Consider the following 26660-nt stretch of genomic DNA (forward strand, 5'->3'; position numbering starts at 1 on the left):
CAATAAAGAGAGTTTTAGTCTTGATATTGTTTTCAAAAGCTATGTAGCTATTAATGTGTTTTGACAGTTTAACTTTGTTGTGCTTGTAGTTTACACACTGTTTTTTCAGCATTATTTTGTAAAGTCAGAATTTCTGCTAGAACTCTAGCCCTGGACGTCAGTGGATTGTGCAGGTGTACCTAAAAAAGTGTCCTGTAAGTATATGCTGCAATGATGCTGCTAAGAAAGTGCTGTTACAATGTACTGCTAATAAAAGCTAATAAAACATGAATTTATAGTGTTTGTGTTTTTGGTGGCAATTAAAAAAAGTTGTACAAACTACAAACTAAGTTTTGGGATTGCACTAATTCTTAAGGAAAACACTGGCACTATGTGCAAAAACAAAAATATGTGTGTGTATGTGTGCGGTGGCTTCTTTTGAGAGGTTCCTGGTGGTGCGTGCATGATGCTGTCATCCTCCTGGAGTGGAGGAGAGTGAGAGTGAGTGGATATATAAACTCCCACTCTGAGTCAGGCCCTCATCACTTTGGGTCTGGAAGGGCAAGCGGGGGAATCAAAAAAGGATGAAGCTGCTCTTTGCGACCACCTTTGCACTCTTTGTGCTTTCCTGCTTGATCGACGGGGCCGACTCGTCAGCCTACGACAAAATAGTCGCGCACAGTCGCATCCGGGCGAGAAAAGAAGGGTAAGAAATATATCATTTTGATTTTCTTAATTTTTTTTGCAGACCCCGATATATTACGTTGTGGTTGATATGTTTCTGATCTGCTTAACACATGACAATGGGGAACATCAAATTGATTACACTTGCACTATTCAACATGTCCGAAAAGGAGTAGGAAGAAGCGGAGCTAATTTAATCCTACCCCTTCTCCACATCTCAGCAATCACTGTTAGTTTCCTCACCTCCAGTGTTTAAATCTTAAATAATAGATGAATAAATTAAAATAAAAGACATTTAAACATTAGGGATGTCACAATTAACGCACTCATGCGGATTTATCCATCATCATTATTCATCCGATGAAAACATTTGACACAATTAACTCTTAATTAATTAACGTCTCCGGAAATGCATTTCAGGCAGTTTGTCCGAGTAGTGTCACCATCACACACACGCAAGTGGGCAGTTGGAGAGGTGGTCAGCTCATTCCAGAGCTGCCACTGCCGGCTTGCAAATATCTTGCCACTCTTGCAACCACTGTTCCGTGTGAGAGTCTGTTCTTGGTTGCAGGCGACATTGTACTGTAAATAACGAGCGGTCAGCTCTCCCCTCGGGTCATTTCAACAAGTTTGTTTGTCTCAGTTGCTGGCTGAAAAAGGAGTAACATTGCATGAATGTGGATCGGTGCTTGTTTAGAAAAACTGTTAACTTTTGTTAACATGAACATGGGGTGTTTAATAAACACGTCCCATGCGCATACAAATTCTCCTCTTTCTTGGGTCTTTTTGCTCTTGCAAAATGAAACACATATAATATTTAATTGTGATTAATCAAAATTAATCCACATTAACCCTGTGATTAATCTGATTACAAATTGTAATCATTTGACAGCACTATAAAATATATAAAGATAAATAAATACAGGAGTAAAAGCCTGACAGAAACATTGTCTAATGTATAAATAAATGCAGCATACAGACTAAGCAATGACGTATTAACTTAAGTCATGATGGATGTAGATAGATGACCTTATGAATGCATGATAAATAATACTCTCCTTTGCAAACGTATCTATATTTATATAGCGGGATACAAACAGTAACCTTATGAATAAACATTAATCACTTATTCATTTGGAAATGGACTCTTACAAGCGCGTCTGTTCATACACTTGTGTGTGTTTTACCTGACATTTGATTCAAGTTTCTTACGTCCTCCGTATTCCTCAGGCCCAATGTGTGCGCTCTGCAGCAAGTCATGGGGACCAAGAAGAAGTACTTCAGCACTTGTCGTAATTGGTACCGAGGGTCCATCTGTGGAAAGAAAGCGTGAGTGTTATTTTTGTCGTCTGTGTTTCACCAAGGCAAAGCTCACTGCTTGTGAATGAATACAGTACAATAAATTTACATTTTTCAAGAAAAATATGCCTTTAAAGTCGCAACTTTATAAAAGTTCAGCAAATCTAGCAAGACGTGACAACCTTTGCTATTCCAGACAAGATGTAGTGGATGTTAAAGAGTACAAAGCAAGAAAAGTTTCAATGTTATACATGGCATTAGTGGTTAACTTGTGAGGCAGTTCATGTTAACAAATGATGAGACAAGGAATGCGTACCCATGTGGCATTCAAGTAAAATGGAGTGTTTTATTGTTTGAACATATTCATTCAATGCTTTTTAATTGCAGTGGTTAACTTATTTTTACACTTGAATGATACAATGTGACTCAAAACAATGCCTGTGGAGCTAATACAGCATTTTAACGACAGTTTGACAGATCGTGCTCAACCTTGTGTTTTCCTTTGTCTTTGGGTGTTCTCTTGAGTGTAGTTTTCAGGAGAGTTAGATGTTTCCTATGCTGAGAGGCACATCTGTCATGCCATTTAGTCAGATGACAAGAAAGGACTTTATTCACATCTACGAATGGGACCCTAGACTCTTTGTACTTGAGACATATGGAGGCCTCTGCTGTGTGTCACTGTGGTGAACCACTGACTCCAGGATGTGGCTCTAAACTGCGGACACGCTTCATGAATGGAAAAGACCACCGTTCATCCTAAGTGGCTTTTTTTCACCCTTGCTCGCTCCTTCCAGACTTCTCAGCACTTTCATGTCAAAACATGGATGGAAGCCATGTTTTCTGGGGGTAATCCATCTTTGTTAAACACAGTCTCCCCGATGCACACAATGCCCTCCATGCATGTTTGGGTTCCGATGAAGGAAGTCCATGTACATTGTACCACACTGCGGTGCACATTGGCTCACAAGCTTAAAAATAAATACCTATAACTAAATCACCTATCCAAAATAAATGATTTCTAAACTAATCCAAGAGCACGGTCAGCTAGATTTTCCCACATTCTGTCTTCAAGGAAAGCGTCTCCACTGCTGATCAGTAATTGTGTTGGAATGCAGCCACGGGGAGAAAAATATATTCCACGTTAGACCAATTCACCGTGAATCTCAGAGGAACGCTTCCTTTTTTAGGAGACGCTGACAAGTCAAAAGTTTCTGAATGCTCCAGCCAGACATGATTCCTCTGTGTGGGAGAGAGCAAAGTAACAACGTTCTTTTTTTTTTGTGCTGACTGTTCCCCAAACTGGGTTGGTGTGACCTCATCCTAGTGCCTCCAAGTCTGATACAAACGAAACAAAACCACTAATAGGCAAGGCGACTCTAAGGTCTACTCCTTAATGACTAATAATGCATAATGATTGGAATTTAGCCTTTAATCCCAATGTCAAGCATCTATCCATCCATTTACTAGTTTTGTTTTTATTATTTGCTAGTTATTAACATGTTGTCAGGGTGGAGACTTGAACCAAAGTTAAATTTTTTTCTTAGATTAAATACTTCATTTAACGTAGGTGCACATTGCACATTGTACAATGAAGGGTAAACCAATTAGTCATGTGATCTCTTTTAAAATGTTTCAGTCTAGCCAGGATTTTGCAGGCCTTTTTTGTAATCGTTGTGCCCTCAAATGCCTGATTTTAAGAAATCTGTTCCCAAAATATTGAGATGGAAGGTGCGGTGATTGAAGTAGCAAGGTGGCGCTTAATTTGCGGGGAGTGGTTGCATGCATGCAGGTGTGCACGGTTGTGATTGCAACATGGCAAAATCCTGGGGGAGTCTGAGTGGTTGTCAAGGAATCATTCACAATGAATAATCACAGATTACATTTCGTTACAAAACATACCCCTGGCCAGAGCAGCAAACTGTTCAAAAGCGTGCATTTTCATCAGTTAGCCGTCTGGCCAGCAAGTGATATAGCGCTTGGGCCCACCCCTAAGCAAGTTTGGCACACCTCCCCTGCTTTTTGGCACTGCCTCCTTTGGAGTTTTCACAAGATCTCGTAAGATTAAAACATGACGAGATTTTTCGATTAGAAAAAAACGGTCTCGCAATAATTAAATTAATTAATCACAGAAATTGAAAAAGCAGAAATTGCCTTTGAGAAAATACACAAACACCAATTCCACAACTTTACAGACTGAAAGAAGACACATGAAAGAAAATACTGCGTTATTACGGTATAATATTATATTTTGTTATTATATTATCATAACATCCATCCATTTTCTATGCCACTTATCCGCACTCGGGTCGCCGGTATGCTGGAGCCTATCCCAGCTGACTTCGGGCGACAGGCGGGGTACACCCTGGACCAGTCACCAGCCAAACGCATCAGTAGCTTATTTGGGCTCAAAAAATGTCAACAATAATATCATTCAGCACCAAATTGTGGGCCAATTAGCATTTTTAAACGCGCCTCTATTGTTTTGTGACTCGGTTAAATAAAATAAGTTTCTTTTACCAGTGAAAGAATAAATTAGTTATATATTAGCATGCTAATATTACACTGATCATAATATCACACTAATAATCACACTGTAAACATCAATCTAAGCCGGTGATATTGGCAGATGCTTGATAAGGTTGTGTTTTTTTAGACAATTGATTCCGCGGTAACGCAAGTCATACTTTTGCATTGTAGTTTTCTTCAAATGAATGTTAACATCTTGTCTCGTCAATCTCGTGTAACGTCTCGTTTTGTGAGCTGTGTCTCCTGACGCCACTGGTATATAGTACACTAGCATACACAGGTTGCTCAAGAAGATAACAGAAAACAAGAGAATTATTCACTTTCAGTAAAAATGAATTTACAAATACTTCTTACTGCCATTTATTTGTGTTTTATAAATTTAAAAAGATTTGCTGTCTTACCTTTGAGCTGCATATGAAGAACATGCGCCCTATCCTCAAGGAAAAGCTTGTAAAAGTTACCTTCTATTTGGTCTGAAAGTCCAGTCTGGTGAGGTTTTTGAGCTAATAATTGTGACAATCCTCTATCTCGGCAGTCAAATCCATTTATTCATTTAGCAGACCATAAAATATCTTTATTGCATTTGACTTGTTGCTCAATTAGCTGTAGCTGGGACTGCTGTTTTTCTGTGGTAGGACGGCAGCGCCAAGCACCTTCCAGTTCGCCAGCGCCCCTTCAAGGAGAGGTGGAGTACTGCACTACAGCCGTATGACTCGGATACCTTACACCAGGGGTGTCGAACTGGTGCCATGGAGGGCCGAGACACTGCAGGTTGTCTTTCCAGCCAGTCACTAAAGCAGGTGATTTTAATGATCAACACCTTCAGTTTGAGGGAAGGAGCTCATCAATTAAATCACCTGATGAAGAAACTGGTTGGAGAGAAAACCTGCAGCGTCTCGGCCCTCCAGGGCACCAGTTTGACACATGTGCCTTAAACTTTACCCATCACCATATACTTTATACACTTTCCTCAAGACTGGCATTAACATTTTATCACATTTCTCTCTTGTTGAAACACTCTCAAACAAGCTGAAACCTTCGTTTGAATTTGAATGGTCAACCTACAGGTAGGACATAAGAAACTATTAATCACACACGCCTATTTTATCTCCTGTGACCGTGCCTTTTCGTCCTGGCGCCGTTCCGCTGTACAGTAGTATTTTTGTATCCTTGTTAAAACATATTGCTGCAGTCGTTGGTATTGAATGAGTTAATAACAGCTGCTTACTTCAGCAATAGAAATAATCAGAAAGACAGGAAATAAGACTGTAAGTAATCCACAAAGTCAGAGAAATTGCATTAGTACAACAGAACAGAAGTGAAGGGACAAGCAATGGCCAAGTGTGAGTATGGCCTGTTTGTTTTTAAGTGAGGCTGGGCACACTGGTGCTCCTGTCATCTGACTGCAAACTGCATCCAATTCAGCATTTTTGCTACATATGTGTTGGTCCCAGGGAATGCCGGAATGAATGCAGACAGGCCCACTATTATTGGCCATTTGGACGAGCAGGTGACTCACACTGAGCTTTTTTTGTCTCCTGTTTTTTGCAGCTTTCACAGGGAAGCTGCTTCTCGGATTTCTTTCCACGAGGACATTATCTTCGCGCATAGAATAAATAGGCTGTCCTCTTGCCGGCACTGTTTGTTTGTGTTGTTATAAAATAATCCATTTGATAAGCTTCCTGGAATTTTATTCTGAGCTGTGAATTAGGCATAAAAAGGTGTGTAACGGAACATATAAAATGGTACCCTGGTTTTCCGTATTGCTTTGTTTCAAAGGGTCCAACGAAAACTAAAACACACAAAAACCGCAGCAATTTTTCCCATAGGAAATCATGTAAATCCAATGAATCCATTCCAGACACCCAAAAATATCAACAACAAATACATTTTGTAGAGAACAACTTCGGGAACAGTGCAAAATAATTATAAATGATGAATGTAACCATAATGTCTCCTGTTTGGGAATATTAGGCCTTCCCGGCGACATACGGAAACAGACAAAGACAAGAGGATAAGGCCAAAAGAGTGTTTATCTTCTAAAAAGAAAATAAGAATTCTCAAAAGAAATGTCAACTATTATTATTTTTATTTGACAACATTATTCATCACTGAATTGTAGGGTTTTTTTTAAAAGCATTTTCTTCTCATACTGTACCGAAAATTAACCCAATCGTGACCTTGAAACGGAGGTATGTGTCAAACCCTAGAAGTAACCTTCCATACTTTTTGCGAAGAAGTGAAGCCAACTTCACAATGTACAGTATTTACAGTAACTTAGTAATTTACAGTATGTCGCCGTGACAGTTCAAAGCGCAATGTACATCTCCCAATATTTCCAATAGTGGAGAATATGATCCAACTTGTTCATGCCTGCTGACACTAGCGGTATAGTCGTGTTTACATCCAGCAGCTGCACCTTTTATTTTTATTATCCTCCTTCGGCCTCCCTGGGTGTTCATATTGCTTTTTAATGCCTTGCACATACTGTATTTTCAGTTTAGTAAAGTCTTAAAGTGGTGGCGTCTATTATAAGCAATAAATACAGATGAATATAGTTTCGATGTGCTTTTATATTCTTATCTATTTGACCCACCGTTTTTGTGTGATTTTTGCATCTCTGTCAAGTCGAGTCACCTTGCCAGTCGGAACTTTGACTTTGAGGGGCCTTCCAAGGCCGTTTTCGGATTTGAGGATTTGGGGGTTTTCTGAAAACCAGCCTGAATGTGGTCTCTTGACTGCTTGCAGCTACTAGTCTGGATATTTGCATGCCATCTTGGAGCTATGATATGCTGTAACGTAATAATCATCTTTAGAATCCTGATAAAACAAATTTGCTGGCGTTTTGGATAAATGAAGATATCACTCAGCATTCCAATGCTGTTTCTAATTTCAAGTTTGCAACGAGTGCGACAGTGCTGTTTATTAGTTCAGCAGTTTCCAGAGAACAATCCTCAAAAGGGCCTTTGTGCTGACCAATATTTTCTAAAATCCAACTTTAAGCAGTCTGCATTTCTGCTTGCCAAAATAAAGTTAGCCAAATGCCAGGCAGCATCCAAACTGATTGTTTGGCTTCAAAAGGGGCACTCTCTGTAATAGAAATCCTCTTTTTTTTAATACCAGCGTAATCTCGCCTTTCCATTAGGTTTTGGCCTGCGCTGCCAGATGACATCACATGGTGTGTTTTTGGTATTGAAGCTGACGGTCCATCTAGAAACACTGGATGATGCCGTTGGCAGCCTGATAGAACACACTTCAATTGTGACAGCGCTTGAAGAAAGCCTTTTAAAGGATTTGCTACCTGTTTTTATGATGTGTTTGTCTTGCTTTCAGGATGGTCCTATACGAGTGCTGCCCGGGCTACATGAAGCTGGATGGAATGCGTGGTTGCCCTGCGGGTATGTGGCGCATTAATGACTACATTTGAGTTCATTTATAAAAGTTTTATTGGGGCATATCCTTCAAACCTCAGCACCAGCTGCTTGTTGTTGTTGAAATGAGGCCAATAGGCAGTAAAGGATGTACTCACATGTTGCTGACACATGTACTGGTGTCAGCCTTTGATGCACCGATGTGTTAAAAGTTCAATAATGACGGCCAGCCATTCCCTCCTTACGGGTCAAACACAATCCATTACGGGATGCTAAACCATTTTTATCTTTTCCATAGGAAATGATTGAAATCAAACCTTCATGAATTGTCCAAGTCATATTTTATATAACATTTTAACGTTCGTAACTGTCACATAACTTCCTTTTGTATCTCTTAGCTTCTTATCCTCTTAAAACCCCCCGCTGAGACTGCTCTCTTTTAAATTGTAAAAAAAAGACAAAGACAAAGCAAAACATACATGCAGACTTAATCCTTTGATTCTGACTGAACAGAGTTCTCGTATGAGGTACACTCCGATCTTGCAAGATTTGCTGAACTCTTGCAAGTTTTTGCACATGGTGTTTGTTAAACCTCCAAGTTTCCAAATTTTGCAACCCTTTGAGTCCTTTTCAGGCACCATCCCCGGTATAACTTATTCACTTCTCTCAAAGTGGCCCCGATTGACCACGTGTACGGCACGCTGGGCCTGGTGAAGGCCACTTCCACTCAAAGATACTCCGAAATCTCCAAGTTGAGGGGTGAGATCGAGGGATCTGGATCGTACACCTTCTTTGCGCCCAGCAACGATGCCTGGGAGCTTTTGGATGAGGTAAAACTTGATGGATCGCATGGACCAAAAACATTTCTATCCGGCAGCTTCCCCATCTCGTCTTTTCTCCTGTAACAGAGCGTCAGGAGTGCACTTGTTAGCAACATCAACATTGAGCTGTACAACGCTCTGCACTACCACATGGTCAACAAGCGCCTCCTGACCAAGGACTTACGCAATGGGATGACGGTCACCTCCATGTACAATGACCTGGGCCTCCTCATCAACCATTACTCCAATGGGGTGAGCACCATCATTCAGCATCATTTATATTTCACCTTCGACGTTAATCAGCTGTCGTCCGTAGGTGGTGACTGTCAACTGCGCCAGGATTATCCACGGCAACCAGGTGGCCACCAATGGTGTTGTGCATGTGATTGACCGCGTCATCAGCGCTGTCGGGAACACCATTCAAGATTTTATCGAGATTGACGATGACCTGACTACACTGAGTGTGAGTATCCGGGTGCAACCTGCCTGGTTCAGCCAATCCTGCGTTCCGCCCTTGGATGGAACCAAGGTTTGCAGAATGAGAGTTGAGAGCACTAGCCCGATATCTAGCGCGACCCTTAAGGTGTTAGGGTGTGATGTTTACCAACGTACATCTGTACATGGCACTCTTTACACGGGCATTGATGTTGTGGTGGTTATCACACAATACTACACACTTGGACACTATTTGTGCTAACATGCCGCTGGGCCTCCCATCCAGGATGTTGCTCAGAACTCTGGATTGTTGGACAAGCTGGGTCAGCCTGGACATTTCACTCTCTTCGCCCCCACCAATGAAGCCTTTGCCAAGCTGGGAGGTGACGTTCTGGAGAGGCTTCAGAGCGACAAGCAGGTCCTCCAAGGTACACCGCATGTTCAATCCCTGGGATCATGTCTCGTCGAAACATCGTTCAATACAGCAGTAAGGTCTACAACCACAACACAGCGTGTCTTCGTATCTGCAAAGGTGAAGGTACAAGCAAAGCAAAAAACAAAAACAGAATAATTCAAAATTCTCCATATTTGCTTGACTTTTTGTCACAGGTTTAATCCCCAACAATTAGAAACATCTGAAACCACAATATTCCTTGCAAAGAGCCTGGAACATGGACACGGTTTTGGCAAGCGACACAAAACAACATTTGGTTGGAGAATAATAACAAAAATTAGTCTCCACTTTCAAATCCAGCTTGTAATCGTGGATGGAAAGTCAAGTGATTCTGTAATAAGCGTATTTTTCCTCACATTTATTCATAGTCTTTTTGTGACATGCTAATCCTATCCTGTTTAGGCGTAATTCACTAATAGTATATTTCAACAAGGTGATGCTGTTCATGAGGAAAGCATCATAAACAAAGAGCTTCTTTGGAAGAAGCAGCTCCACAGAGCGTGCTGGTCTACCTCAAATATTTTATTGGCCAATGATGTCAGCTCAGACAATCCCACACAGAAGCGTGGTGAAATCCCTCAGGGGCCCAAAGGATCCAAGGGTCTTCTGGTTCCCAAGAGCGTTGGCGTGTAGCCACCCAAGCAGCCGCCAATCCAACCTAGCAGTGCACCAGAACTGCACATTTACTTCACACTTCTCTTCTATTTGCAGCTCTTCTGAATTTCCATCTCCTGGACTCAGTACAGTGCTCCGAGGCCATCATGGCCGGCACCTCTTACACGACGCTGGAGGGCAACAACATAGAAATCGGCTGCGATGGAGACAGCTTGACGGTCAATGGCATTAAGATGGTGCGCAAGAAGGATATCGTCACAAGCAATGGCGTCATCCACCTCATTGACCAAGTGCTCATTCCCGACTCAGGTGAGACCCAGCTCCTCTTTTCCTTCGTGAGATACGACTCAACTACGACTCACAACTCTTATTGTGATGCAATAATGACGATCTGGTATGTACCTCAGTCTTAAGGGCACGGTTCTTGGTTTATTTATTATTTGTTTTCGGTACAGTAAGGGAGCAAAATGCAAAACATCAAACTTTTTGTACTTTTATTGCTTTTTAAAATGAAACATAAAAAAACAGCAAACTGCTCGCATGTAATGCTCCGAAAAATAAAATGATCAAACAAAGAATAAAAATAATATGAAGATGATAAGAAATAATATATAATAGATTACAACGATGCAAGCAGGTGCAACCGTAACAGTTTGAACAATCTGAATGATGATTTTATTTTCATGAAATGAAAGTTCCTTATTGGTGGAAGTGCAGCATTAAAAGTTCCATCTTGGAGTACCCTTCTCCATCTCTACTGAACTATGCGACTGTTTTCATTTGTTCATCCGTTTATGTATTTCACCGGGAAGGCAACGTGTTCCCAAACAGGAGGCTTTAACAGTGGAAGAGGGTTTTCAAGCTGCGGCTCCTCCTTGGCACTATTGCAAACCATCACTCCCGCTGGTCAAAGGCTGGCCTGCACTGTATTTGTTGACGGAGTAGTCACATGACTATATCGCGAGGCAGATGTACTTCCTGTCCCTCACTTAATGTGTACCATGTGGGAAATCGACCTCTGCACCGTAGCGAATATGAAAGAATGTGATTATGAATCCCATTTCACCATAACTATTAGTAATATTGTAAGATGACGAAGATCGAATCCAAATCCAAATGGCTTGATGCACTGCACACATGTAACAGCAGCTTCTGGATTCTCTCTGCCTTTTAAGCCAAACAGGTGATGGAACTGGTGGGAAGTTCCCAGTCCACCTTTGGTGACATGGTGTCCGAGTTGGGTCTTTCCGCCTCTATGAGGCCCGGGGCCGAGTACACCCTCCTGGCGCCACTCAATCATGCCTTCAATGGTAAGCCGCTCGATGCACTACGATGCCTCCATGTTTTCCTTTCTTCGGATGAAGCAATGTGTTTGTGGACAGTCAAAAGGGGCTGATTACTTTCATTTCTAGAGGTTTTTGGAATTCACAAGGCAGCAACAGCTGGAGCTAAGTGGAACCTTATGCTAAAACTGTAAATTCTTCCCACTCTGGGGACGTGATTTGTAGCTTATTGCACGTGGTCCACCTCCTGAGCTGTAAATCAGACGTGTCTTTGCTCATTCGTGTTTGGTGTTGCAGATTGCTGTTTGTGTGGGGAACAATGTAGCTGAACAAAATAGCCTAAATAGTCATGAAACTAGGTGGGATCTTACCAACCCCAACAATGTGCACACCTGCAAAAATACAAAAACAATAAGGTTAGGTTACATGGTTGTGAGTCCTGCACTGCGTCATAGTTGTGTGTGTTTTGTGCAACATTTCAAAATTGATTCTTCCCTCGGCAGATGAGGTGATGTCCATGGACCAGAGGCTGTTCAAAATGATCCTGGAGAACCACATTCTGAAGAAAAAGATCATCCTGGGTCAGCTGTACAATGGCCAAAGGCTGGAGACTATTGGAGGGAAACTTCTGCGGGTCTTCATCTATCGCACAGTGAGCCCTGCATCACTCATAGTCTGCTAGCCATCAGCCTTTGTGTGTTTGATTTCACCTTGTGTGTTATTCCTGCAGGCTGCGTGCATTGAGAATTCCTGCCTCATAAGAGGCAGCAAGGAGGGAAGCAATGGTGCACTCCATGTCATGGGCAGCTTCCTTAAACCAGCAGAGAAAAGCATGTATGAGATTCTGAGAGAAAACGGAGGGTTCAAGTGAGTCCAGCGGCAGACCGTGAAATGAAGATGCTGCGTAACCCCTTCAAACCGCAACATTGTTTGTCTTTCCATTCATGGCACATGTCTTGCTTTGAGAAAGTGCTGTTGTTGCGGTATGTTGTCAAAGTGTCTCTCTGTGCTGCAGGATCTTTTTGTCTCTGATGGAAGATGCCGGACTGACTGACTTGCTGAGGCAAGAGGGAGACTTCACCCTATTTGCTCCCACTGATGAGGCTTTTGTTGGTTTGAGGGACAGAGATTTCCAACTGCTGAAAAGTAGGTCTGCAACACCTACGCACTGTGCACAATGCAGCACACTGCCTGTGGAGAATCACCCTTGCCCTTCTCCAAATTAGGTGATATCAATGCTCTCAGAACCATCCTTCTGTACCACATCAATAACGGCATCTTCATCGGTGGCGGTTTGGAACCTGGAGTGACAAACCTTCTCAAGTCACTGCAGGGCAGCAACCTCAAAGTGATGTTTGTGAGTATTTTAGCGCTGCATGTCTTTGCATTTTTAGTTTAAATTCAGCTTAGAAGCTTCAGGAAGCTGATAGCTATTACTACGCAGAGTCATCCAAGCTCCTGGGTTTGAGGTTTTAGTCTTTTTGTAAGGTTCCTGGTTTTGTCTTTGTCAGGCAAACAGCACCATGCGAGTGAACTCTGTCCAAATTCCTGAATCTGACATGATGGCCACGAATGGCGTCATCCACTTTGTCAACCGGCTCTTGTATCCCTCAGGTACAATTTTAACCTTTTCATAAATCTGTCAAGATGCGCTGCAAAGCCCTTGTGTTGTTTTTATTTTGACGCTCTGCACTTTGCCGCAGATATCCCCGTTGGAAGCCAGGATCTCCTCGCGCTACTGAAGAGGCTCGTCACCTACATACAGATCAAGGTTGGTTATTCCCTCATGGCATTGTTTTGGACAGAAAGTGAAACTGGGGCAACAGTTTGTGAGTTTCAAATAAGGTTGATACAAGTGTAATTAACCAACTTCCCCAGTCGCTAGAGCCACACCCAAGTGCACATTATCCACTTTCATTTCATCCAATTCAAGATGAAATCTGGAAGGTGTCCAATGGGACATATCAAGGCTATTCAACTAGTGGTTAGCATATTGGCAACACAGTCAGGAGATGGAGTTTCCTCCCACATTCCAAAAAGGTGAATTGGTGTCTCTAAATGGTCCATAGGTATGAATGTGAGTGTTTGTCTATATGTGCCCTGCCATTGGCTGGACAGCAGTCCAGGGTGTACCCCGCCTCTCGCCCGAAGTCAGCTGGGATAGGCTCCAGCATACCCGCGACCCTAGTGAGGATAAGCGGCATAGAAAATGGATGGATGCTCAGAAATAAAGGCATACAACACAAGCAATATGTTAATGCTAGTCAAGTATCATCTACTGTATCTGCTGTAGGGTTGGGAACTGTTTACATTTTATCCGATACCGGTGCAACATACACGCGTCAAAGATCCTCAGTGTGACTTTTTTTAACTGAAAGATCCTCTATTTATTTGTGGCTCTCAAGTTTTGAACTAAACTTGCAGGCCGGTCGGCTGTCATTCAGGGGCCGGACTAGGCCCCCAGGCCGCAAGTTGAGTAGCTCTAGGAGGATACGTGGTGGTCGTCTTTGAGTATCCACTTCTCACCCCACCTTTCATTCAAACTTATTCAAGCATTTTTGCCGGTTTTCTTTGTTCTCCACACCAATAAGTGTAATCTGGACTAACTTCAACGTCTTCCTTTGTTTTCCAGTACATTCCAGGATTCAGATACCAGGAAATCCCCCTTACATTTCTGAGTAAGTCACAAAATTATTACCGCCATTTCCCCCACTTGCATGATTAAAATTTCATGTATTCACTTTTTTTTCAATCCCCGTTGTCTGTGATTGGGGAGGATCATCGCGGGTGTCGTTGAACGCACACTGATGATGACTGTGTCATCATGTGATTCCCCATCAGAAAATCCTTTACACACAAGTTGTGGTTCGCGAAAGCAAACACTTTATTTTGCTCCTGTCATAAAGCTACAATGAAAGTGAAAACGTCAGCAATCATTGTGTTCCAAGCCTACTTACGTGTGCAACGGCATTTGAACCTACGCACCTCTATTTGCAGCCTTTCATCAGGCGGTCTGCTACCGGAAACAAAGACGTTTTCCATGGCATGCTTTTCCCATTGCTCTCCCAGGTGGAGTGCTCCTGCAGAGTGACAAAGAAACTAGCAGAAATCTCTGTCAAAACGTAATGTGAAAAACAGATGCCCTTTTTTTGCAATGCTAAACAGATGTGCCCCGTGACGCCATGCTTTATCCTCTGCACATGCTGCACAATACAAAAGCTGCAGTTACGTTTTTGCATGCAAACAGACAAACTGATTATGTGAAAACCAAAGAAATGAAGATATAGAAGCAAGAGCAACATAATATGGTGCTCACTATGCAAGTCATTAAAATGGGCTCATACCGCCGCTAACAACAATGCTAAATTGGATGAGCACTGACTTGTATAACTTAAGAGACACCCTCCTTTTGCATATGCTTGAATAAAGATTTTGGGTTGAAATCGCAATTTACTTAACCGCAATTAGAAGCCAGTGTCAGAAATTCCTCTCTGGCCCAGCAAAAGGTCCATTTGTCATGATATTGTATAATAGTAATCTCCATAATAATAATATTATTATTATTATACATGCATGCAAACGGTAGCTTGTCTGTGTCAGGGGTCAACCAAGCGCACGGTCGCTCTAGTCGTAAATTGTAGTGGTTATTTTATACTTTATACTTTACTTTTTTACTTTATTTCCCTGACATGACCAAAGTGACGAGGGAGCCCTCCATCACCAAGGTTACCAGGGTCATCGAAAGCCAGCCGTCCTTCACCAAGGTGACCAGAGTCATTGGGGGTGAGCCCAGCTTCACCAAAATGACCCGAGTTGTGTCAGGTAAGTTTGGGGTATTTTTTCAAATTGACTCATCTGCAATTAGCACTGGGTCAGAATATATTGGCACTAACAGCTGTGGCTGTAGTCAACCTCCTGATGCAGTTTCCTATGAACTCCACAAGATGGCGGTAGCTGAATTTGAAGTATCATGAGTGGTCACCATCCAGCAGTTTTATCTACCTCTGCATGAGCTTTAAAATGTTTGTTGCGCTACTCATTGTTTACGATGCCGGTTGAGCATTTTGCTCCTTATCGCTATTACAACATTGGTTCTGTTGCTGCTGCATTGTGCAATATACTTGTTAATAAATGACCACATGGTCAAAGAGAGCGCAAAGCTCAGAAATAATGGCCTCCATTTCATTATCCGCTGTTTCAACCACCCACCCACCGAATTAAAGTATTTACGGTATACAGTGTTCCCTCGTTTATCGCAGGGGATAGGTTCCCAAAATAGCCCACAATAAGTGAAATCCACGAAGTAGCCAACGTAATTTTTTTTACAACGATTCTATATGTTTGAAGGCTGTAAAAGCCCTCACCGTACACTTGATACACTTTTCTCAGACAGGCATGAACATTTTCTCACATTTCTCTCTTGTTTAAACTCTCAAAAAAGATCACGAGCCCAGGAGGTTGGACACAAGAAATTATTGAGTGACTCAGGCGTATTTCACTCCTATGGCCGCGCCTCTTGGTCCTGGCGCCGTTCGGCTGTACTGTAGGGTTTCTGTATCCTTGTTAAGACATATTGCTCCTGTCGTTGTATTTTCCTCCTCCTCGTCCTCCGTAATGGCGCCCTAAAGCCGCAACGTCTACCTTCCTTCAGCATGTCCAGAAGTCTAACTTTTTGTGTGCTGGTTAGCATCCTCCTCTGCATTTTGGGTGCGACCACAGGTGCTTTTGATGGTGCAGAACGTTTCGTCGACATTGTGGGTGAAACCTGCAAACATACAGCACTTCAGAGTCTCGCTATTAGCGATCGAACATTTATGTCAATTTGGCAAGCCGAGCGCATTCTGTACCGCACAGGAAGGCACGGAGGAGATTGATTGACAATGGTCTACAGTCCCTTAGCCAATCAGGACGCAGAACACAATGAGTGGGTTCTCCCTTAACCAATCAGGACTCAGACACAACACGTAGCTTCTCCTTTAGCTAATCAGGACGCAGAACACAATGCACGTTCATACGCTGTAAAGAAAAAAAAAATTCCACAAAACAGCGAGTCCACGCAAGGTGAACCCTGATGTGGTGAGGGAACGCTGTATCACTTCTTATGTCATTGTTATTTCCAGGTCCTCAGTACTCAGTCAGCACTGGCACCACCAACGTCGCCGTGGACGGTCAGTCAAAGTCTTTTACTTCACATTGTCAACATTTTAGAAAGTTCCATAGTGAAACAAACTGAAGTGAAACTGAAAACTGTTTTCCTTGATGTATCTTTCTCTTCTGCTGTAGCATCTAACCTGGCAGAAATTTCCACCCTCGAAACAAATCCCAATTTTGGGGATCAATTGATGAAAGTGATCAGAGGTGAGTTTCGAGCGACTGGTCCAAGTGTCTGACCGTCGCTGTGTGTAAAGCGTGACCTGATGACGTTTGCTTGCCTTCATAGAGGGTGGTTCAAGGACAACCACTTCCCGAAGAGTTTTAGGTAAAGAAACGATTCAGTCAGTGTGAGCGAATGCTGTAAAAATGCCAGCTTGTTACTCCATGTATTGTACGCATGAAAATGCTGTTAGTCTTATGGCTTTAAAGGACGAGACTGAACATGTGTGCTCATGCATGCATCCCTAAAAACTGTGAGTTTCAAACTGCCTTCAAGGAAAAATGCACTGCCGCTTTAAGTCACAGTTCCTTTTCGGAAAGTGAAGTCCAAGATGAGTCGCCTGATGCCAACAACAATGGCAGCGGCCACAGAGACGGACTAGAAACTTATTAACTTATAAACGTGTTTGTTATACTAGCCAAACGTACATATGCAGGTACTACTGTATCATGTGCGTATTCAGTTATTCAGAAATGTCAAAGGCAATGAATTTGCCACAAAACAAAAACTAACTCATCACATTGTTTGTTTGCAAAAACGACGTAGTGAGATCCAAGTGGCATATTTCCTTCTTGCCAACTCTCTTGCTGAGAGCTATCTGAGCTCATTGGCTCCAGTGGTAAAAATAATTTACATAGGCCACAGTCATTTTTATGGCTTACAAAATGAACGTCTCGCCACAAAATGTCCCATTAAGACAACAGTCTCCAATTTCCACTGGCAACCGATATCGATCACGCAATGAGTTGGGTTTGTGGAACCCAACCACCGTCCCAATCTGGCCTCCTCTTCGAGACTTTTTACAGCTGCTGCAAGATAGCAACAAATATTTTTATCACATGAATTTACAAGTCATTTGGCTTGAAAGGAATCCTGCCAGATAGCTTGGCTGACTGTAGGAGAGTGTCTGGGAATGAGTGAGCAGCATCTACAAGACCCCAGCAGCCCCTTGAAAGCTTAGGCAACAGATTTAATACATTTTAGAATATATCACAGTCCCAGTGTTCTACACCCTCACATTTACATGACACCCGAATCTAGGCTCCATAATACCATGGAACACGACCAAGGGTTGGATTTTACCCAGCTCTAAATGGATTCAGGGATTAGGGTTAAATGGGATGAAAAGACCTGCAGAGATGATACAAGTGGTGATCCCGTGATACTGTTACTCAAAACTGACTGTAAACGTATAAAAACGTAAACTAATATGATAATATGCCAACTTCTGTAATTTTTTAAAAGGTAAACAACACCAATTTAAAAAAAAAATAAGGGAGTCAAATCCAAGATGAGGTTAAAATCCCAAATGAACATTTTTTTGGAGGGTCCATAACGTTTGTCATCCCTTGTTTAGTTAATTAGTTAATTGGTTCCAAACTCCAAAGTGATGCGTGGATTTCTGCAAAGTAGGATTCATTTTTGAATATTTTTGTAGTTAGAGCATAGAAAACCTGTTTCCGGCCTTCTAAATGTGGATTTAACATTATTAGAGCCCTCTAGACATGAAATAACACCCCTATAGTCACCTTTACACTCCTATTACCCGATACACTAGACACACCGTAACAACAGAAAATAAGACATCATCTAGGCTCACACGTTTGGGAGAGTTCCTTGTTGCTTTTACTTCCGTTGTCTGTATCGTACTTTCTGCGGTGGCTACTGTCTCATCAATGTGACAATACTGGAACCTAGTGACCAGTGGAGAATACGTCATTTCAAAATGGGTCCTTCAGTGTATTTTCTGAATGCCTTATATTTAAATTTGAGTTCTTTATCTATTTGTATTCTTAAAAATGCTTCATTTAGGCCCAAAATGTGTAACATGTGGTTAAATATCATGTTTTTGGACTAATAATTGTATGTATATTCAACCACGAACAGCAATGATTTATTCATTCAATGTAATTAGAAAAACCGTGATAGTGTGAAGCCGTGACGTTGGAAGCGTGCATCTGACAGTAGACAGTCATGATGTAACCTTATTAGTTGCAGAAAGGTGGGTTTTGTTGCCCTTTTCAAAAACTACGCAAAACCAAGTCAAAATGCCTGCAGAAACCTTAGGAAACAATTCTTAAACCTCAGCAAGAAATAGTTATTCCCTAACGTCAACTGATTGCTTGTTGCATCTGAATCAGGTACGCATGCGTTCATGTTGTGCTGCCATCCTTGCCGCTGCACCTGAATGCTGCACATTCAGCCTGTTTGGAGGAGAATGTCTTCATACGTGTCTGCAATCCTGCTTTGCTAAATGTGATATTATTTTGAGAGCATTGATGCGCCCCAGAACGGCACATCTCCTCCATTCACAGACACTTTCAAACAATTCCTTTCTTTCTCTTTCAAGCTGGCAGCAGGCGAAGAGGAAGGGACTGAGCCCGGACGAGAGCGACCGGCATTAAGGCAGCGACACGGCAAACCACAGGTTGAAACTCACATGCCGATTCAGAGGGGGGACGCACTTGAAAAGTCTACCATTTCAAGTGCACTGTGGGTGCGTGACTGACAAGATCAGAACTGTTCTCGTAAAAACAATCCAATGGTACCTTGAATGCATATTCTGTTTAGGAGTCTTTTGGTCGAGCAAATGTAAATAACAAGAACAATTTGGCTTGACTTAAACACGAGCCATTAGGGGTAGCAATAAAAAACACTTTTTCTATGTCTTTGCAAGTGTTGAAGCAATGAAACGTAAGTAGAAGATTTAGCAAATCCGAGCATGGTAAAGAAGTAGTAAAATGACAGGTGTGCTTTCATCCTCTTATCTTGTCTGGCTTCTTTAAGTTGTTAAAAGTCTCTCATTTCCATCCGTGTATCCATCTAAAGGTTTCCTGCTTTCTTTTTTCCCAACCATTTTCCAATAAAGTGCATTCTTTGATATAAACTTGCCGCTTTTTGCTTTTTTGTGCTTAAAAGGCTCTTGAAAGGTCTAGCATGTCCTACATTAATCCTAATGATGCCTCTTTTATATATTTACAAGCTTTTCCAAGTACAAGTGTTTAACAATGTTAAATTCTTCCTCAGTGGCCAAGTCATAATAATTTATGGCAGCTCCACAATCTGGCTGTCTGCTTTGGAAACGCTCAGGAAGGGATTTTAGATACAAAAGCGTATGTAATTTGTATCCAAACGTTCCAATCAGAACTAGAAGGTCTGCGTGTTGTCACTATGTTTTGGATCAAATAACTTTTGGCTGTGAAGTACATGCCAGCAAGATTCTGTTGTACTTTTGAGGTGACAGAGAGCAGATTCAGTCACTTAATTAGTGAAATTCACTTCTGAATTAAGGGTAACTATGATGGAAGCTAATTGACCAACAATATTTGATGTCCTCTGCGTATGTACAGTATGTGCATAAAAGCATAATACATTTAGGAATAATGGCTAATGGTAATGACTGCAACGTGTTGCGGATGAATGGCAGTGGTTGAAGAATTAAGCCCTGAGGGACGCCACACATGAACGTTCCAGCGCTATACAACTATACAAGGCGGTCTTTTAGGTGGAACAGACTCATAACTATTTCAAACCAAAGCAGTTTATGTCGTCTTAACATATTCAGACAGGAGCTCTAATATCAAAAAGACACTTTCTATCATCTTTTATTTCTCAGTTTTTCATTTTTTACTCGGACAAAAATGAACACATTAACTCAGCAATAAAATAACCTGAGTGTCCTGCTGCACAGTCTGAGCATGCACCTGCAACCTGATCGCACAGAAACATGGGAAATGACTTCACCCTCCTCCTGCTGCATCAATCATCGCCTAACATGATGTTTTAAACACATCTTGGCACTGGGGGTGCAGTGGAAAGCCTGTTAGGATCTCGCATTTATGGTGGGTAAAGGAAATCCCAGATAGGTGAAAGGCCGTGACGCTTGAAAATGTACACATGGTTCTAGCCTGTCATACGCCGACAGTTCTCTGTACATATTTATACCACCTCATGCTACTTAGCACCATTCAGAACAGACATCTTGCAACAGTGCGAGTGAATTCACATGCAGCACAGTTCCAACATGGAGGATTGAAAAAACATCTGCTGGAAGACTGGATTGCTTTTCCACTTAGTTTGTTTTTTTTCCTTTTCCACACAACTCAGCAGTGTTCATCCAATCAATGATTTAGTCATGGATTCAAGTTTCTGTTGATGTGGCGAAGACGCCTCCAAAGTGGTCTTGTTGCTAAGCAAAACCACGCCGGCGACGCATTCACTGGCACTCTAAGCTAAAGGAATGGCTCCTACCAATAAGCACACTTCATATTAAGATGGACTCTATAGTAAAAGCAGAACATATGACGACACAGTTGAAGATGTCTTGCGTTGACCTTGGAGGTTAAGAAAGGTGAGAGCCAGTTCCTAAATAGCGTACATCATCCTGCAGTGGGGAGTGTTGTGTGTTTTTTGTGAAGGGCTCCACACCTGCGGTGCAGGGCCCACTTGACATCTGGATACAACGCTGACTCCAAAGAAGCAACACGTTCCTGGATGTGGACACTGTCTACTAGGACTTGGATGGTTCTTCTGCAGTGTCGTATGTCAAAGAAGACACTTTTTTCGAGCAATTAATTGTGTTTGCCCAGAAGCACATCTCCTCTTCTCTTTTGGAATACGTGGCTAAAATTAAAGAAACACTTTCTGATCCCAATAGTCATGTAGGGGAGGGAAAAGATTAAAATTACCCAATGTCCTGTTGCAGAACCCAAGTTCGTTTCAACTTGAGGTCACGAAATGGAAAATGGTCTTTCAGTTGTATACGTCTGTGTAGGCTCTCAGTCGTACAGGAGTTGTCCATCGAGGAAAAGGCTTCTTGAGACGTCATCTGTACTTCTGTGTAGAAGGTGTCGGACGTTTCGCTCCTCATCCGAAGAGCTTCGTCAGCAAACTAATAAGTGCTGGTAGCTTAGGCCTTAAATACAGTAAGAGTGGGCGGAATTGGTGTGCCAACACCCTCCTCCTATTGGTTCGTTACACTAAGCCTGGGCGGAGCAGTGGTATAATCCTATCCTGTTATTCACACCTACGATAAAAGGGAAGTGTCGCTCCCTGAATTGGGTATGAACGACTCTGATACTGGCTTGTTAGCATCTATTGTTCTGGCTCGGCCCTGCCTTCACCTCATTTGCAAGACTAAGAGCTGTGGGTTTTGGTCTCAGTAACCTGCTGAACACAGGGTCCAAATTAAACCTCAAACCACCATTCCGATTCAATGATGGGTTCTGTTGTTTGACAAAAATAGCTTCCTTTACTCCTCTTTCAAACCATCTGTTTTCTTTGGCCAAAATCTTTACCTCGCTGTCCTGAAAAGAGTGATTGGTAGCTTTCAGGTGTAGATGTACTGCTGATTGAGGACCACTAGCATTGTCCCTGCGATGTTGATAAAGCCTTTTTTGGAGCATTTGCTTAGTTTCCCCAATGTAGTGCTCTTTGCATTCCTCATCTTTACAGTGGATGGAATAGACCACATTGCTCTGTTTCTGGTTTGGAGCCTTGTCTTTAGGATGCACTAATTTTTGTCTCAGGGTATTTACTGGTTTGAAATAGGTAGGAATTTCACTCTTTTCAGGACAGCGAGGTAAAGATTTTGGCCAAAGAAAACAGATGGTTTGAAAGAGGAGTAAAGGAAGCTATTTTTGTCAAACAACAGAACCCATCATTGAATCGGAATGGTGGTTTGAGGTTTAATTTGGACCCTGTGTTCAGCAGGTTACTGAGACCAAAACCCACAGCTCTTAGTCTTGCAAATGAGGTGAAGGCAGGGCCGAGCCAGAACAATAGATGCTAACAAGCCAGTATCAGAGTCGTTCATACCCAATTCAGGGAGCGACACTTCCCTTTTATCGTAGGTGTGAATAACAGGATAGGATTATACCACTGCTCCGCCCAGGCTTAGTGTAACGAACCAATAGGAGGAGGGTGTTGGCACACCAATTCCGCCCACTCTTACTGTATTTAAGGCCTAAGCTACCAGCACTTATTAGTTTGCTGACGAAGCTCTTCGGATGAGGAGCGAAACGTCCGACACCTTCTACACAGAAGTACAGATGACGTCTCAAGAAGCCTTTTCCTCGATTTCAGTTGTATAGCGCTTTTCCACCTCCAAAGCACTCAAAGCGCTGAGACACTGTTAGCACATTTACCTACTGATGACACAGCATCAGGACAAGCTGGGGGTTCAGTACCTTGCCCAAGGATGCTTCGACATGATCATGGGAGGACGAAGGATCGAACCTGCAACCCGGGAGACGACCACTCTACCACCTAGTCATGCCACCCCGAACAGATGGCCCGACATTCTCCTTCAGGATTTTTTGGTAGACAGCAGAATTCCTGGTTCCAATTATCACAGCAATTTTTCCAGGTCCGGAAGCAGCAAAACAGCTCCAGACCATCACACTACCACCACATTTTACTGTTACTATGATGTTCTATTTCTGAAATGCAGCGTTACTTTTACACCAGATGTAATGGGACACACACCTTCCAAAAAGTTCAACTTTTGTCTCGTCAGACCACAGAGTATTTTCCCAAAGGTCTTGGGGATCATCAAGATGTTTTCTGGCAAAATTGAGATGAGCCTTAATGTTGTTTTTGTTCAGCGGTGGTTTTCATGCAGGCTGTTTTTGCCCAGCGTCTTTCTTATGGTGGAGTCATGAACACTGACCTTAACTGAGGCAAGTGAGGCCTGCAGTTCTTTGGATGTTGTTGGGGGGTCTTTTGTGACCTCTTTGATGAGTTGTTGACACGTCTTGGAGTCATTTTGGTTGGTTGGCCACTCCGGGGAAGTTTCCCCATTGTTCCATGTTTTCGCCATTTGACGATAGTGGCTCTCACTGTGGTTGGCTGGAGTCCCAAAGCTTTAGAAATGGCTTTATAAGCTTTTCCACACTGCTGGATTTCAATCTCAGCTAAGTTATGTTTTCGGGGGGAGCAATCACTTGTTCACACACGGCCATGTAGGTTTTTTTTGTCCCTTAATAATAAAAGGTTTCTTTTATAAACTGCATTTGTGTTGAGTTGTGTTGTCATTGACTAATATTTACATTTGTTTGATGATCTGAAACATTTAAGTGTGACCAACATGCAAACAATAAGACATCAATAACAATAAGGCAATTGAACAATTGCAGAAATTCACATTTTGCACTGTTGGATCTTAAGGACGTTCTAAGTCAAGCTTCAAAGTGCAAAAAAAAAAAAAATTGGGAGGGATACAAAAATATTTTGAGTAAGCAATTGATTGAAAACAACCATGAAAATGAAATAAGTTGTTCATCAGCTCATCAAAGGTTGAAGACCACAGCCTTTACAAGGCAAAATGTTGGCAAATACTTGGATTCAAGGTCATTCCCTGCCAGGTGTTCACGCTGTCGTGATCTCTTGATAGCAAAGGCAAAAACGCTTTGTCTGTTTGAACACAGTCAGATTGTTGAGCTGCATAAGCAAGGCCTCTTGCAGCGCGCCATTGCTGCTTAGGCTGGACGCAGTAAGACAGCTATTTCATTCAAAGATCCTTAAGACAAAATGGAACAAAAAAGTCAAGTGGCACACCCAAAAAATGTCATGGATCCTATTGGCTGTCCATAAAGACACGGAACCATCCTCGGGGCGAGCGAAGAGTTCTAAGAAAAACGTCTTCAAAGGCCTTGTCACCTTCAACGCCACAAAATTGCACGAGAGCACCAAATATGGGACATTGAAAGGTGGGGGAAAGTTTTATTCTCTGATGAGAAAAAATGGAACTTTGACGGCCCTGATGGCTTCCAATGTTACTGACATAACAAGGAGATCCCGCCTGAGATGTTTTCCACACGGCACAGTGGAGTGGGCGCCATCATGATCTGGGGTGCTTTTCCTTCAATGGAACTATGGAGCTTCTGGTTGTGCAGGGGCGTCATACGGCAAATCATTCTTTTGGAGCATCCAGTGTGTTCCCCTGATCTAAATCCAATTGGTAATGGATGGCAAGGGAAGTTTACAAAAATGGCCATCAGTTCCAGACAGTGGATGCCCTCCGTGAAGCCATCTTCACCACCTGGAGCAACATCCCCCCCAGCCTCCTGGAAACACTGGCATCAAGCATTTCCCAACCAATTTCTTTTTTTTATCTATGGTCTTTAACTTTCATCAGCTGATGAACAGCCGATTGTTCTACTCTTGCAATTTTTCAGCTGGTCTTCAGATTCTACCTGCCAGACAGGTGGATTGGAAGGAGGGGTTTCGCTGAATACGCGCCGCGTTCACCAGATCTCACACCACGAGACTTTTTACCTAAAAGACAAAGTCTACGCTCTGAGAGCTGCAACAGTCGCTGAATTGCGAGGAAATTCTTTTGTTTTTGTTTGCAATTCCATTGTTTTGCGTTGTCAGCCGTGTCTGGACCAGTACGGATGGAGGCAGTGACAAGCACTCAAATGATGTTTGGAAATTCAATTTCACTTTGAAAATGTAACAAATTATAATGAAGACCTTGTTTACAATTATTTTGAAATGTGTATACATTTTTATTTACACAAAAAAAAAAATAATGATGATATATAATAAGTATCGCAATAGTAAGGTGAGGTTCTTACTTAATAAAGCACAGCAAGAGATGAAATGTTGTAAAGAAAATATTTTCTTGAGGATAAAAAAAGATTTATTGGCCTTCTTTCCACCGAATGCCTTCCGTATGTTACCACAGTGGAACATCCTCAGGCCACAATAAGCTGTCAAACAAACAAGACGAGTCAAAGGGTGTAAAAACAGTCTTGCTTCAACTCACTGTGGGCCATCGTTGCAAAGTGATAGTAAAGTATGGCTATGAAACAGATATTTACGCTCAGGCGTCAGGATTTTATTATTTGGCCATGAGCTGTGGTTAGCAAATCCTTCCAGGTGGCTACAAACAGCTCCACTGATGTAGGAGAAGCGCTATAGCTCTGCTGCAGTCTCTGTGACCCTAAATGTCTTAACAGTGTCTTTGCTTGGATGCTAAAAGGTTTGCAGAAGAAGCCATGCAGTGGGAGGATCCCTGGAGGCAGCAGACAGTCGTCATCATCCAGGTGTGAAGACAAAAACACTCGTATGGTTTATGTCAGAGGATATTAAAGACAAGTGACTCCAAATCATTTGTTAAGATGTGTGAAGGGGAGTTGTGAAGGTTCCTCTTTCGAAAACACGCTTGTCTCGACACAACGGGAGTGAGTGGAAAGTTGGCTCAGCACGCCGGCGGCACAGATGGGAGAATTCTTCTCGTACGTTCAGGTGCGCCTCGCTGTTACGCTTGCGAAGGCTACCAATGACGCAAGCGGATCTCATTTGACAGTCGGGAAGATGTGACATGTAAGAATATCTGCTGGGGCCATCAACGATTTACCCCATGATGTCATCACCGAGGACGCTAGCTGCGTGTACTCCAACAACCACACTATGTCCTTCATAGTTTAAAGGTATTCAAACAAAGTGCTGAGTATGAATTACTCCTCTGGCATTTTGATTTTAAAAGTGGAAACAATATTGTATACAGCACGAAATTCGGAACCATCGTTAATAAGAGTGCCAGATTCAGACCAAGAGTGAAAATAATTTAACTGTACATGATCAAAAACAGCAACACTTGAACTTTTACATCCTGTCTGTACAAAATGACACATTAAAAAGGCATACGGCAGTCAAAAGTGATCATTTTTACTCCAGCAACGCATGCTGGGGATTGCGTAATCTGCCCATTCCACAGATGCAAACTCTTTCGGGTTACACATCTCACAGATTGTGATGTTTTGGTGTTGATTTAAATGCTGTAGCTTTTGCTGGACACTGAGAGAATGATGA

At 42.3% G+C, this 26660-nt stretch overlaps 1 protein-coding gene across 3 annotated transcripts; it reads left to right on the forward strand.

Annotated features, from left to right (window-relative positions):
• The first annotated feature begins 494 nt into the window (after nucleotides 1-494).
• postnb (periostin, osteoblast specific factor b) lies at nucleotides 495-19709 on the forward strand. 3 transcript variants are annotated; one of them, XM_054793238.1, is made up of 21 exons: nucleotides 495-685; nucleotides 1894-1992; nucleotides 7822-7886; nucleotides 8532-8689; nucleotides 8768-8932; nucleotides 8997-9143; nucleotides 9402-9543; nucleotides 10281-10493; nucleotides 11360-11494; nucleotides 11971-12119; nucleotides 12198-12334; nucleotides 12483-12613; nucleotides 12694-12824; nucleotides 12979-13081; nucleotides 13171-13238; nucleotides 14100-14145; nucleotides 15155-15289; nucleotides 16588-16635; nucleotides 16751-16825; nucleotides 16908-16946; nucleotides 19192-19709. In XM_054793238.1, the coding sequence occupies exons 1-21, from the start codon at nucleotides 564-566 to the stop codon at nucleotides 19218-19220; spliced, it is 2337 nt and encodes a 778-aa protein (XP_054649213.1). In that variant the 5' UTR covers nucleotides 495-563; the 3' UTR covers nucleotides 19221-19709. The 3 variants fall into 3 exon arrangements, with proteins under 3 accessions (XP_054649213.1, XP_054649215.1, XP_054649214.1); XM_054793239.1 differs by having other exon boundaries at nucleotides 497-685; nucleotides 15167-15289; XM_054793240.1 differs by lacking the exon at nucleotides 16908-16946.
• Nucleotides 19710-26660: the final 6951 nt, after the last annotated feature.

This window comes from Dunckerocampus dactyliophorus, chromosome 12, assembly GCF_027744805.1.
Source record: "Dunckerocampus dactyliophorus isolate RoL2022-P2 chromosome 12, RoL_Ddac_1.1, whole genome shotgun sequence".
NCBI lineage: Eukaryota > Metazoa > Chordata > Actinopteri > Syngnathiformes > Syngnathidae > Dunckerocampus > Dunckerocampus dactyliophorus.

Excerpts from the sequence above, each read along its gene's own strand:
- postnb (XM_054793238.1), top strand. The coding sequence starts at position 564 with ATGAAGCTGCTCTTTGCGACCACCTTTGCACTCTTTGTGCTTTCCTGC. Across the intron at positions 12,120-12,197 it reads GGGTCTTCATCTATCGCACA|GCTGCGTGCATTGAGAATTC; the intron begins GTGAGCCCTGCA and ends TTATTCCTGCAG. Across the intron at positions 12,335-12,482 it reads AGAGAAAACGGAGGGTTCAA|GATCTTTTTGTCTCTGATGG; the intron begins GTGAGTCCAGCG and ends TCTGTGCTGCAG.